The 14,516-nt window shown below is 40.0% G+C and overlaps 1 protein-coding gene across 1 annotated transcript; it reads right to left on the bottom strand.

Moving 5' to 3' along the window:
• Positions 1-5,489: 5,489 nt before the first annotated feature.
• Positions 5,490-13,400, bottom strand: RERGL (RERG like). The gene is made up of 5 exons (XM_061363900.1): positions 13,248-13,400; positions 13,084-13,140; positions 10,749-10,822; positions 7,188-7,336; positions 5,490-6,158 (listed from the first exon to the last, which is right to left on the bottom strand). Exons 1-5 carry the CDS (start codon positions 13,297-13,299, stop codon positions 5,876-5,878), a joined length of 615 nt encoding a protein of 204 aa, XP_061219884.1. The 5' UTR covers positions 13,300-13,400; the 3' UTR covers positions 5,490-5,875.
• Positions 13,401-14,516: the final 1,116 nt, after the last annotated feature.

Below are 14,516 nucleotides of genomic sequence, written 5' to 3'. Positions count from 1 at the left end.
GAAGTAATGTATCTGTACTACAGCTTACAGACACAAGAAACAACACTCTTGCCTAACTCTGCTTTAGCTCTCTGCCATGTCTCCCTGTCATGTTCTGGGGATAATACTTTCAGGAAGCTGCAGAAAGACAAGGTGGAGGTCAGAGGTGTAGGTGGAAAAATGATAGAAGCTTTCAAGCCCTTCTTGAGGATATTAATATGCATGGATGGTATATTAACAGGAAAACTTTCAGCATCACAGATGAGATAGCTGAACTTTATTTCAGCGAAACAGCTGAGCTCAGGATTGTCAGCCGTGAGAAAAACCTTATCAACATTTGCAGTTTTATTACTAACAATAGTTTTAAATGCAGCCTATGAAATGTCATATTGTTAAGCTCAGCATAATCGATAGCAGAATTTTATGGTATTGGAAGGCAGAAGGGTTTTTACTTGTACTTTATGATCGACGTTCTTGGGTTTATTAGCATTGATATTTCAGCCTAAGGAGGAGAAGCCGAAAGGCTTTGCTGCTCGCCGAGATGAAGTGTGAGCAAAAGACCACGAGAGGGAGCTATAGGAAGCATAAAGCTGCCGGGTTCCTCCTCGTTGAGCAGCGTTCAACTTTCAGAGGCTCACAGCACCTTTAAAATAGTTTATTCTGGGAGGGAATTCACCTGAAAAGTTAGGAATCTATTCTGGGAAAAAAACCCTCAAACCCAACAAAACAAAAACAAAACCAATAATAACAAACAACAAACCTAAACAAACAAAATGCAAAAAAACTAAAATCACACAACCAAAATCTGCTGCAAAGCCTATTTAAAAAGTTGTGTTTATTAAAACTGAAATCTTCACTAGATACCCAAATGCCTACTATTTTAAGGTCAATTGTTTTAATTTCTGTCTCCTTTATATTTATTCCAAATAATAAGACTTATTATGTGGTGCCATTTTGATGCTGAATATGAGTTTGGGAGTGTACGAGAGGACAGACCTCAGATCACTTGGCTCAATCCCCACAATGAGAACCCCGTTCTCCACTTGTCTTGCTTGTAATACATATTTCTTTGTGCTGTTAGAGGCCTCCACTGTAAAAACTCTGGATGTTTTACAGAGCATTGCAGGAATTAAACACATATCTGAACTCCTAGCCAGTCTTAAAAATGAATGCAGCAGTAAATGGCTCAAGTCATGTCAAATATATAGGGCTAAACGTGGATATTAATTATGTAACCAGAGGGACTCAATTTACTTTGTAAAGCAATTAAAAGAAGGCAGAAATTTACAGTCTGTTTCTGGAAAAGAGTAATGTCTACCTAAAAATAGCTTCCTACCCAGAATAGCCTGCCTGTCTTGCATAATATCAACTGTCAGGAAAAAAAAACACAACCCAAGCCAAACACTTAGGCATTTACAGCTCTGCTTTTTTTAGAGCAATATCAAACCCACTTTTTAAAACAATAAAAGTTGGCAGTTAGGTGCCCAGACCCACATTTAGGCATGCAAACAAAGACTTTGCTTTTCAAACGGGCTGAATAGCCCATCAACATTTAGCTTCCTTGGTTTATTGCGCATGGGCAGGTTTAGGCTATTAAGAGGCCTGTGTTCCTGTGACCAGGTTTAAGGAGGTGTAGAGTGTTCATTTTTTTTAATATAGAGTACAGTTTCATGTTGCTCTGGATTATTCTAGTAGCCTGATAGTCTGGGTTTTGTTTGGTTGGTTTGTGTTCATTTTAAATTCTTTTTAATGTCTTTTTTGCCTCAGAGCAGATAGGCAAGGATTCCAGTCAAGCATAGTAATCAGAGCTGGAGTTTGTTCCTCTGTCTATAAGCAAAGTAGATCTATATGAAAACTTCATTAGCCTAAAGCACCTGCCCCAGCAGACACTCTGATAGAAAATTAGCTTATTCTTGGATACTTGCTACACTTTGGTATTACTTTGAATGGTATCCATAATGCCCTTTTCTTTATAGTGTGTCCTCTGAAAAAAAGCTATTAAGCGATCTGTATTCAGCTGTCAGTGAAATCATCATACTTGTTCAGTGTGATAGCCACAGTATCCATCCCTCTCCCTGCCTACTAGATGGACAGAATGCCAGGATCAGACATCTTCAGGTATCTACTGGTGCATCATCTTCAAAGCAATGTAGTCAGACAGACAGAAAGGAAAGCAACAAGATTGTTCCACATGACTCGCTAGGTCTTTGCACTTCAGTGTTCCCCCTTCCATGATTTTAGAAATCAACTTCTAGCAATGGGCTAAAAAACCTGCAGTAGTTTCTTTTGTCCTCAGAGTATATTACGGCATCAAAACTTCTGATCTGCCTTTTTTTGTTGCTATCCTGATTTAAATATATTAGAACCAGCATGTTTAGTTTGTCTACTCAATACTGTACCTAATTATTCCTTCTTCCAGGACTATCATGCTTTAAGTTTTACTGTGACATTTTCCCTTCTGCCCTGTTGTGAATGTGACTGTGGTGGGATTTACAAAAATAAGCGGTTTAATGCATAGATGTAAAAGCAGGAAAAGGAGCTGAGGTAGTATTTGTCTTGATTATTTCAAAACTGTAGTGAGAAAGAGCTTCAAAAAACACCTGAAAGCTCTTTGAGAGACAGCATTTGGGACCCAGGGGCTGTTACCTTTATACTTCAGTAGAACCTCTCTGCTTTTATGTCACTGTTTCTAAAGTAAAAACAAGCTGAAGACAGGGGGAAAAGAACATCAATTCTGAGTGCCTTTCTCAGGCAAAATTTTACTGAAACTAGAAAGTTCATATAAACAAGGACATCTAGATATGACAGCAGGAAACTTTTAACTCCTGTACAGCGATTTCAAAATCTTTTAGTGAGAAAGGATGGTATTATATGCTGAAGCAATCTGTGGCAAAATAAATAACTCCATTTCCACTCTTTTTAATGAGTTCAGTATGCTCTAGGTGATGTCACTGTCAAGGGTGAGCATCAGACACCACTTACACCGTTTACTTTGCTACATTTTCAAATGTGTCTGAGCAAGTAAGATATTACCTTTTGTGCTACAACTCCAAGAATACTTAGTAATATATCAGCAATCTCAGTCATTTAAGTATCTTACTTTTCTTTTAAAAGCCCTGTTAAAAAATGCTAACAAAACACACCTAGAAAGGGAGAACATTATCTATCTGCTTTAAAATTTAATTCCTTCTCAGATTCTGCACTCTTCTTCATCTGCATTTACTGGTAATAAAAGGCAAGCGAAATCCTGACCCTAAGAACATCAACTTGTGTCTATTCTGGGTGCTTTAGTACGCTCAAGTCCAAATGCATCCTGTAGTTGTTTCAGCTTGTTTCAGGTGAGGGCAGCCTGTCTTCTGGGCCAGAAAGTAGCTGGTCTGTGTTCCAACACTTACCCCATCTAGACAAAAAAGAAACTGTGGGGTATACTGAAGATTCTGCCTGTCTGGAAGTCCACATTCCCATAAATAGAAGCAAATCAAAACTAATTAGCTGCTGTTACTATCTCATTTTTAAAGGATAATGAATTTCTAGTAAAAATTACTAGTATTAGTATGTATTATCAGTATGTAGTACTACTAATACATTAGTATGTAGTACTACTAATGTACTACTATGTATATATAATATATATATTATGTATAATAATATATATAATATATATAATGTACTATGTAGTACTACTATGGAGTACTACTAATACATACGTTAGTATGTATTATTAGTATTAGTACTTGTATTAGTAAAAATTACTAGTACTAGTATGAATTTGTAGTAAAAATTACTATCTCAGTTTTAAAGGATAATGAATTTCTAAAAAGTTCTCTATTGTTCACTGGATAAAGGTACATGAAGGCTTCTTCACTGTGCACAGGAAACACAGCTAGAGGCTCTTTTCTGTGCAAGTGTCTGATTCCCAAATTTCTTTTTGTAATTTGAATTCCCGATCTGCATGGTGCTTCACTTTCACAGTAGCAGTCAAAACAGGAAGTCTGCAGCTTGATGCCACAGTAAAACAAAAAACAAAACAAAAAGAAAAAAAGAAAAAAAGGCATTAATACATTCGTCTTGCATCCAGTTTATTTAATACCATAGCAGTAAATACAGTTAAGAGTTCTCAAATCTGGTAATGGTAGAGCTGGCAAGATACAGCTACCTGACAGATCAACAGTCTTATCAGTAGTTCTGGAATTCCATGTGTGCTGGAAAGCTGAAGGGTATACATGAGTAGTTTTAAAATTCAACCTCACAGATATTGTTAACAGTTAAATATACTACTCCTGATATGGCAGAGCATCATATGCATAGAAATAAAGCAACACTGTGCCTGTCAACACTGAGAACTAAATTCCAATATTGGTAGTATTAAAACAAGTGAAATAAACAGTATCTTTTCCTTAAGAAACAGAAGTGATCTTTGGTCAACACTTATAAAATTAAAGCACATTTTAATAACAGTAATGCTAAGATTATATAGGTTTTTTGTATTATTTTAATGGGGTGGACATTTGAAAATTGGTATTCTGCTGTGACTGATAAAGTAATGCTACAAATTTCAATGCATGTAAAATTTCAGAGCACAGGTAGGCTTCAACTCTGCAGCTTCCAAAGACTGAATCTCAGCTGTCCTGTGAAATGGTTAGGAAGCAGTAATTCATCTTCAGATCACTCCCCTTTCATAATTTCTGTACAAGCACAGCATTTTCAAATGCCCTTATTTAGTTGCCTACAATAAGAGCTCTGTATGTCACCTGACTACATATTTAGATCCATCTGATGTTTAATATCCACATTTGAAAGGTGTAACTAACATACTCCTTAGTGCTCTCTCAAGTGGCATTTCAATACAATAGTGATGACTTGAAAGCCATTGGTCCTTAGAAAAACACTCTATGCAATTTAGGAGTGCAGGTCTTACCAGCAGGCTGACCTTTAAATCCAGGCAGACATTCTAAAGAACTTGTGCTCTTTACCAGTCCATGTGCTTTTCAAGCCTCCACTCCCATCTAAAACTGAGTAGGCACAGGAACATTTTTGCAGCCCATGAAAACCGGTCTCTGAAAGGGATCAGCACAAGATGTTACCCTGGCCTTAACGCTGGCCATAGCCATAAAATTATTTCACTAATGACCTTGCCAAAACAGTCTGATGCTCACTAACATTTCACTAACTTTTCAGTTCCCATCCTGCTCAACCTTCTCTACTTTCTTTCACCACTCAAAATGAAAAAAAACCCACCAAAAAAAAAACCAAACAAACCACCAAACCTGAAACAGAAGACAACAGTGCTTTGTTCTTCTGCTTTGCTACTTCTGGTGCCTTTGCAGGTAAATACCTCTTGTAGATTTGGTGTCTAAGCATTTAATTCGTATGAATTTTAGCAGGTGCTAGGCACCTTTAAGCACACAAGGATCCTACCCATCCTTCCTTCAGTTCAATATATTATTACATGAAGCAGCAGTATTTTGCTTTAGTATAAGTGTTCTTGCATAAAAAAACCCAACCACATCTCAGAATTCTGAAGTAATATTTTAATCAGCAAGGCTGAGTTTATTGGAAATAACTTTTCATTCTTCAGTTGCACCTAGAAGTCCTACCCAAGACCATGCTGGTGTTTAATAAATACAGACTAAAACTCTCCTCTGAGGAATTTAAGATAAAGGATGAGAGAAGCAGCTTAGTGACAAAGCCCTAACACAGTACATCTGTAGTAGAACTGGAAAAAGAAGGTCAGGTCTTCTAGGTCTAGACCATGTCCACTTGACTTTACTATATCCTGCCTTTGGTTTCTTCTGTCTTACTCCTCTAGACACTGACCTTTGGAGGAAACTGAATTCTTAAAACTGTCTGTGTTCCATTATTTCATCTTGTTCCTACCTCAAAAGTAACCCAAATTTTACACAGATTTCCTTCTCTTTCCAAACACATTGTTGATTAACTTGGCCATTGACTTTGATCCGCTTGGTCGTCTCTTTTCCTTCACTTTGAAATTTGATGTGATAGTCCTCAGGACTTTTGTGAACATTGCCACAACTTCCTGATAATGTTCTGCTGCAGACAGTTCACAGAATTGGCACTTGTTATCTATTGCCAGCTTCTGTCCTTCATCCCAGCCAACTTCCCTCATGTGGCATAAATCTTGTTTATTACCAACCAATAATACTGATGACTCAGCCATTCTGAAACAAAAAAAGCTCCAATTAAAGATATGTTACAATACTGTGCTGTATGCTGTGCTATATAGATTGTGTATGAAAAGTACGTGAGGATAATAGGCATTTGAAAAATCAACCAAACAAATGAGAACAAGCCAAATCCCTAGCCTTGCCAGGTGGAATTATAGTTTTCCATCTGCCATAGTCACATGTCAAGATTTTCCAGACAAGCTATTCTCCATTAGTAAGTTTTCATTCTGGTTCCTGTACTCAGTGTATTTATGTATTTTCAGCCACTGTAGTTTTCATACTCTGTACTGTTAGGTATATTGTCAGCTTCTGGACTTCATGAAGCAGCAAGCTGATCACTATCTCCATTTGTAGATAACAGAATATAGTCAAAGAGATGCATCAAGATGCACAAGAAAAGTTTTTTGATTTCTTTTCAATCAGCTTCTGATAAATGTGAAGGAAATCCTTTCTTTATATTTAGGAAGCACCTCAGCTGACACAGGAATAAGCACCACCACATGTACTCAGACTTGCAGTTTTGGTGGTTCTTTTTGAAAGTAAGTGGTTTGTTTCTAACTATATGGTCATCCATGTGCACAAATAATGTTGGGGTCACTGCTAAAGACAGTTTAGGAGACATTCATGGTATTAGATTAATTTATTGTGGGAAGAACTTCCTTCAGCCCCCACACTGGTGCATCCCTATTGGTAATTGAGTGGGTGAGTAAAAGCATAGACTGACTGTGCTGCTTTTTACCCCTCCATGTAAATCACAGCAGAGATTTATGGCAGTTATTTAAATAGTAGTGCTATAAGAAATAAGAACAAAAATCCCAATGTACTTGGCTTTGGATACAGTGAAATAGATTGCAGTTTGCAACAGTTTACCTTCCAGTACATTATTGTTGGTACTGTGTTACGCCACTTGGATGCTACTGGATTTTAATTGCTAGTAGGATGCCTACAGCTCACAGACAAGTTCTCAGCTTTCGTGTATGTTTGCCGAGGGAAAAAAATAAAAATAAAAATAAGGCCACTTACTTTTTACAAGCTCCTATGTGAGACTCTCGGATCCTGTACAGCAATGCTTTTGCAAATGCAAATGATGCTCTGTCACTGATGTCGTAAACAATGATAAATCCATCAGCCCAGTGGAGCTCATCTGTGAGGGAGAGCTTCCCCCGTTGTGGCTGAAAGATGTTCAAGTTCACATGCAAAAAGAATGTTACTGTTATCACTTCAGAGCATTTTCTTTTTACTCACTGTGAATGTAAGAATGATGTATCTTTTATTGCAAAAGATATTAATAGGTCTAGGTGCTGGCTTTGAATTCAGGTGAGTCCTGCTGCAAAAGCCTAAGAAATAACCAGCACTACAGATGGCACCTTCAATCACTGACAAGTTCATTACAAAAAAAGTTTGTTTAAGCATTAAAACTGCATAACCTGTACAGCCATCACTTATGCTGAGTATTTTGTAGTTATATGAGAATGAAACATACAGAAGCCATCAATATTTGTGCAGTTTCTTGTTATAGCTCAGTTTTGCATGTTCCTAACAGTCTGACTACAGTTACCTTTCATTTTGTTTGTTTCTTCATTCATTTTGTTTCTTTACTTTGTTCAAGTCTGAAAAACTGCTTCCCCATAGGATACATTTCTTAAGAGCTAAGAAAAAGATCTCCTTTCAATCTGCAGTTGACTTTAAGAACACTTGTGACAAGTCACTCAAGTGATAAGGGGGTTAATTGTCCAATCACCCCAAGGAGAAACTGTTGCACTTGTGATTTCTAGAAAAGAACAGCTGCAAACTGTCCCATTAAGCTAAGGAACGAAATTTCAAAACCATTTTAAAATAACCTATCCCTGCAGATAATTTGGCAATGCCTATAAAGACCATGTGACACAAGACAGGTAAAAAACTGGAAGTTTACCAAAATAAAAAAAAACCCAAACAACCCTTGACTTTTGTTCTGAAAACCCCACTTTGAATTGCAATTTGAACACCGTTTTAAGTTATTCTCTCACTAGTTTAGTGTTTTGCCATTTACAATGTATAATCTCCCTTGACATCCCACCCTAGTTGCCTTGATTAGCTCAGGATCTGAGCAGCACAGTAGCATCATAAGCTGGACAGGGAAGGCTTTAACTTCTCATGAGGGATGGAATGCTGGCAGTGAAAGGGAATGCATTAGAATGACGAGATGAAACAAGCTTCCAAAACAGTCTGAAGACTTCAGTATTTTGAATCCAACAGGGTTTTTTTTAAATGTTATGGTGACTGTGCAGCAGGTTTAGGGGCAGGAAAGATGACTTGTGTGTGTAACAGCTGTTTCACAGACAGATAAAAGGACAGTGAGCTTCGCAGAACAGGGATCCAGCTATTACAGAGAAACCACAGGGAGCAAGAAGACTTCAGGAAGCAGAAACAAAAATGGCAACTCTTCCTTCCGCAGTTTGGCCCCCCTGGGACCTGCTTTTCTTTCCCAGGTACCGTGGGATACAGGACCTCTGTACCCCATCCATCTCTTTCTAGAATCAGCAGTCGTATCAGACAAAAAGCAGTACTACACTCTTATTTGCTACCTACTCCTCTGCAGGCACTTAGAAGTCAGGAAGAAAGCAGCAAACAGCTAAAGTTAGGCCTCGTTCCTAAGGAAGAACTGTACAGGACAGCTCTAGAGTGCTGGCAACAGGGGTTGCCCTTAACACAACTGATCTCTGGTCTAATTGAAAGGAAAAAGGAGCCCAAACTATACCAACCAAAGCCTCTACCCGTAATGTCATCTAATCTGCTTTATACTAGCTGCCAGTCTCACTGTTTCAAGTATCTTAATAAAGAGTTGTTCATAGGCCACAAGATTTCGTATGTGTCATGATTTAAGCACAGCTTCCACAGTAAGGCTTAGGAAAGGGGACCAAGATAGGTGGAAGCAAATCTGCAGTACATTCTGACAGATTGTATGGCAAGGGAGGACTCCATAATGTTACATGGCACAGGGGCTATTTCAGGATCCCCAGTGCCCTGGGACAAGCAAACCTGTTGCTTGTCTCTGGGAAGGCCGACTGGTTTTGGTGGTTTATTTTACATGCTGTCTGGGTTGTTTTAAGTCCTTGAATTTAAGCCTGGGTCAAACTTTCAGTGCTTTGGCTTTAGCAGTCAGTAAGCTAGTTAATACAAGGCAATATCACTGCCCAGAAGGGAACCTCGCAATCTAATGTGATTAGTCAGATAGACCTACACAGGCCTGCACGTGTTACACAGTACCTAACTTTCTCTATTCCTCTTATAGCAAGAAAGAATACAAAAATCAAAGCTGTTTACTATGATCAAAGATAAGCTTTCAACACATGCAAGCCTGCATTAAGGCCTTCCTTGGATCAGTCCTGTGAATGCAAGCCTTACATCCAGGCCAGTCTGCTCTGACCATTTCTGCAGGCATTTAATAAATTGCTTGCTTTATAAGCTAAATTTCATCCTTTTAGGGTATTTGAGAAAACTGCACATAACCCTGTAACTTACTTCTGTGTTTACTTATATAAGGCAGAAGTGGGAAAAGCTATTTGCTAGTAGTATTTCAAAAAACAAAATCATTTACAGGAAAAATAAGCAATTAAGGGCTTCTTCCATGAAACAGGAAAGTACTCAGCAGTTCTGAGCCACAGCAACTATCAAACTTCATAGAATCACAATAGAATCATAGAATAGCTAGGGTTGGAAAGGACCTTAAGATCATCTAGTTCCAAGCCCCCTGCCATGGGCAGGAACACCTCACACTAAATGATGTCACCCAAGCCTCTGTCCAGCCTGGCCTTGAACACTGCCACTGATGGAGCATTCACAACCTCCCTGGACAACCTATTCCAGTGCCTCACCACCCTAACAGGAAAGAATTTCTTCCTTACATCCAATCTAAACTTCCCCTGTCCCCTGTTTAAGTTTTAACCCATTACCCCTTGTCCTATCACTACAGTCCCTAATGAAGAGTCCCTCCCCAGCATCCTCATAGGCTCCCTTGAGATACTGGAAGGCTGCTATGAGGTCTCCATGCAGCCTTCTCCAGGCTGAACAGCCCCAACTTTCTCAGCCTATCTTCATACAGGAGGTGCTCCAGTCCCCTGATCATCCTTGTGGCTCTCCTCTGGACTTGTTCCTACAGCTCCATGTCCTTTTTATGTTGAGGACACCAGAACTGCACACAATACTCCAAGTGAGGTCCCACAAGAGCAGAGTAGAGGGGCAGGATCACCTCCTTCAACCTTCTGGTCATGCTCCTTTTGATGCAGTCCAGGATACAGCTGGCTTTCTGAGCTGAGAGCGCACACTGAAGCCGGCTCATGTTAAGTTTCTCATCAACCAACACCCCCAAGTCCTTCTTCACAGGGCTGCTCTGAATCTCTTCTCTGACCAACCTGTAGCTGTGCCTGGGATTGCTCCGACTCAGGTGTAAGACCTTGCACATTTCAGTCTTTATCAAAAAAGCAATCAGGTATTCTAAGAACAGAGAAAAAGTTTGTAACACAGACATGCCCCTCCTGACACTTTTTGCCATTACATGGGTAAAATGACGAACAGCCTGTTTTTGCTCCTGAAAATTCTTACCTGTGAACAAGGGTCATAAATTTCCAAGTGTATCTGCCTCCCATCCAGGCATAAGTGTTTAGTGTAGATGCATTCTAAAAAACATATAGTATGCAAAGAAAACCAGCATTAGTGACTGGGAATGGTGGTGAAAAAGCAGCAAAAGTGAGACTGCGTAATACTGAAGGTTCCTTGAGTATTGTCTAGATTTTTAAGGAGTCTGGGTGGTTTTTGGTGGTTTATTTTTGGTGGTTTATTTATGGGGGGTTTTGTTTGGTGGTTTCCTTTCATTTTTGTTTGTTTGTTTGTTTGTTTGTTTTGTGGTGGCATTTTTTGTTAGGTTTGTTTCCAGTGTGTATTTAAAACAACTTCATTTGCAACACCTTAACTGCCCGGCCCCTTAAGCTGACCACCACCATTTCACTGTGGTGTTCCATCAAAATGTTGATGTAATGAGTATTTCAGATCCTAGTTTTCCTCTTCTAAAATCTAGGTAAACTGGAGGTACAACATTTATAATCAGCTAAATGCGGATGATTTCTCAGCTTGATACCAAGACTCAGTGTTATGAAAGTAGCAAGCAGGCTATGTGTAAGCTCTGATTCTGTACAAAAATCATCATTTAGTAATAATGTTTATTTACCATGAAATCTGGTGCTTTAAGAGTTTTCATAATAGGTAGCATTAAACCAATACTATTTACAGGATCATGTCCTTAGACCAGATCCTAAAATATTTCTGTAGTGTCACTTCTCAGATTTAGGACTTTGCAAGAGCACTAGCAACAATTGCAGAGCAAGCATAACCAACTTCTGTTCATGGAACTAGTCATCAATAGGCTGTCTACAGTATAATTTCTCAGAGTTACTGAACTACAAAGACAACTGGTTTTGGCACTACTGAAAATACACTTTAAACTGTGTATTAAGTGCACTGATAAGGTCTTCAGTCTCTGGATTTAGCATCTTCAGTACCATGCTCATCTTAAGCATTCTCCATGTGCATCGTAAGAGTTGATGGTGAGCTACCAGTTCAAATCATCTTAGGGTATTAAAATATGCAGCCTTTTGGTGGTTTCCATAATTAAATATTTAATACATACTTTGACTCCACTAACAATGAGAGGTTCTTTATCCCCATATTCCCACTTTACTCCCCCTTCCTCCTCTCTAGAAACAGATCTAAACTTATCTTACAACAACCATTTGCTAACAAATGAAAATGCTTTGGGGGTTTTACGTGCCTTTTCTGAGACTTGCAGTACTGGAGGATCAGAAGAAGGAAACCTGTTTTTAGTTTAGATTACTTAAAACACAGAAAGCACTACATAACTTCACAACGTACACATGACAGCTTAGAACTGGATAAGCCATCTGGGACACAAACTGCCCTTTCAGTCTGTGTTTGTGTAGTAACAAGTATCAGTAGAGCATTTATGCACAACTCCACTTTCAGAATAAGTTCATTTGGGTATTTTCAATTCATTTCAGCTTAGTACTTCTATTTTACATTTCATTTATTAACCTTGGGAAGCTACTCTTTTCGTAGAAAAATGGCTTTGGAAAGACCCCTCCGCTTTAGCAGGGAAAGTGAGGCAGGCAGCAATCTCCATGCCCTGTTAAGGTTTGGGATATCCCATGCCCTAGAAGCTGGAGTGGCAGACTTACAAAGGTGTATCAGTTAAATAGTACTTCCACCCAGGATGCGAAAGTTCAAATCCTGCTTTGACATCTCCAAAGACCTCAGAGGTGTCTTAAGAATCAGTGTATTTGTTCTGGCATGAATGAGAAATTCTATCCTCAGCATGGCAAGGCTTTCCACAAACCTGTCAAATCAGTCCACTCCTGCAAAAGCAGTGGGCTTTGCATTATGCTTTGATTAACCAGTAGTGCCTGATAAACAATCAGTTTCACCTCTCCTCTGGAGCTGAGAAGATATGCAATAGAACAGGGGGCTGTTTGGTTTTTTTTCCAGTCCATTTCTTTACTCTCTTCTTTATCTCCTCTCAGATTGAGTTTACTATAATCTACCCACACCTCGCACATGCAGCCTTGTTATCTTTCCTTCCTAAGCCCCTCCACAGTTGCTTTGTGACAAGCACCGCATCAGCTTGCTTGTACTCACTGGAGTTTTAAGTGATCTCTCTATAGATAGCTGGCTCGCCTTTTCCCGCCTTCAAGCTCACACTTCATTAGGAACTATCACCGATAAGCAAGCAGAAACTTAAACCTTTCCGAGAAGTTCTGTGGAACTGCGTTTCCACCCAATTCCTTGTTCAAGTGTTTGAAGCTCCGCATTTTGCCTTTCCCCCCACACGGCACCACCCGCTCTCGCCGCCCCATCCCCAGAGGCTCACCGGTGTTGGACGCGTACTCCCCGATGAACCGCCGCGTCAGAAACCGCACCGCCAGCGCTGCAGGAGGGAAAGAAGCACACACCACATTTAACGGGGTTCCTCCCGCTGGCCGCCCCCAAACCCAAGGTGCGGTCAGGCTGGGGCCGTCCTCCTCCCCGCCTTACCCGACTTGCCGGCTCCGCTGCCACCCAGCACGGCCAATTTCACTTCGGTCATACCGCCACCAGGACACTCACCGTCGCCTCCATTTCTTTATAGCCGCTGGGCCGAGCGCAGCTCCTCCGGTGACACCGCCCAACAGCCCGCCTTCACCCCGCTCCCCCCGTTATTCCCTGGCCGCTTTCCCCGCCCCGCCGGCGAGGCCGGTAGGTACAGCTGCTTGCGGGGGTTGGTGGTTTTCATCCTCTCCGACAAACATCCTCCTCCTACGTCCCACGGCCTTTTTCTACACCGCAGAAACTTTGTTCAGGCGGCCTTCCTGCTGCCAGGCCCGGTCCTTTGCAGGCTGGCGGGTCCCTCGGTTTCTCTTCTTTCCTGCTCTTCTTTCCGGCTTCTCTTCCTTCTCTTCTTTTCCCCCCTCCGCCCCAGGCCTCACAGTGCGCAAAGCATTTTTAGAAACTGGGGCAAAAGGGGAAAAGAAGGAAGAGACATTCCTTAGATGGGCGGTGTGTTTGTTTATTTATGCTGTAAGTTTGTTTGAATATTGCTCCAGCATCCAAGTTACACTTGTGTACTTACTCTGTTCATGTTTATTTTATTTGTTTATATAACTTGAATATTTAATTCTGGTATTTTTACTCTCTTCTGATGAAACTGTTGCACACTGTATAAATGGCTTCAATAAAGCACTACTTCAGTATGCTTGCTAGTGGGTATTACAGCTACAACAGGTTTACATGAGCTCAAAAAAAAATAGACAAGGTACTTGAACGTATGTTTGTTATAGCTGAAGGAAGTGCTTAGTGGAGGAAAATATATTTAATAAGAAACATGTAGGCACGGCTTGGCTCCAAGGCCCCTGACTTACAAATATCTAATGGATTTTTTGGTAGCTTTCTGCTGCTGCTCACTTACAAGAAAAGTTATGGTTTAACAAGAACTTTAGTTATTTTAGTTTAGTTTTTTTTTTTAGTTCTGCCCTTTTTTGGCTATTTTTACATTAGTTTTTGAAGTCGTGTGGTGCCGAGATCACTAGGCTGGAGTCAATATTGGTATAACTGGCACAATTTAGTATTTTACTATTTCATGTACATTGAAACCACTGCAACAAAAAATCTAAAACTTATCCATGTGCACCATTATCAATGCTGCAACTTTTGCAGGCAAATAAATGGCTCTGGTGTGATGTCTGAACCTGTCTCACAGCTTGGGAACATACTTTAGTTTCTGTTGGAGTACGTGCAGATGATGACTATGCTATGGAAAGGGTGATT

This window comes from Neopsephotus bourkii, unplaced genomic scaffold (genome assembly GCF_033783945.1).
Source record: "Neopsephotus bourkii isolate Nb327-2 ecotype Australia unplaced genomic scaffold, CSIRO-AGI_Nbou_v1 NB_1183, whole genome shotgun sequence".
Taxonomy (NCBI): Eukaryota; Metazoa; Chordata; class Aves; order Psittaciformes; family Psittacidae; genus Neopsephotus; species Neopsephotus bourkii.
Note: the sequence above shows the minus strand (reverse complement) of the source record. Positions and strands in the feature narration are given on the sequence as shown.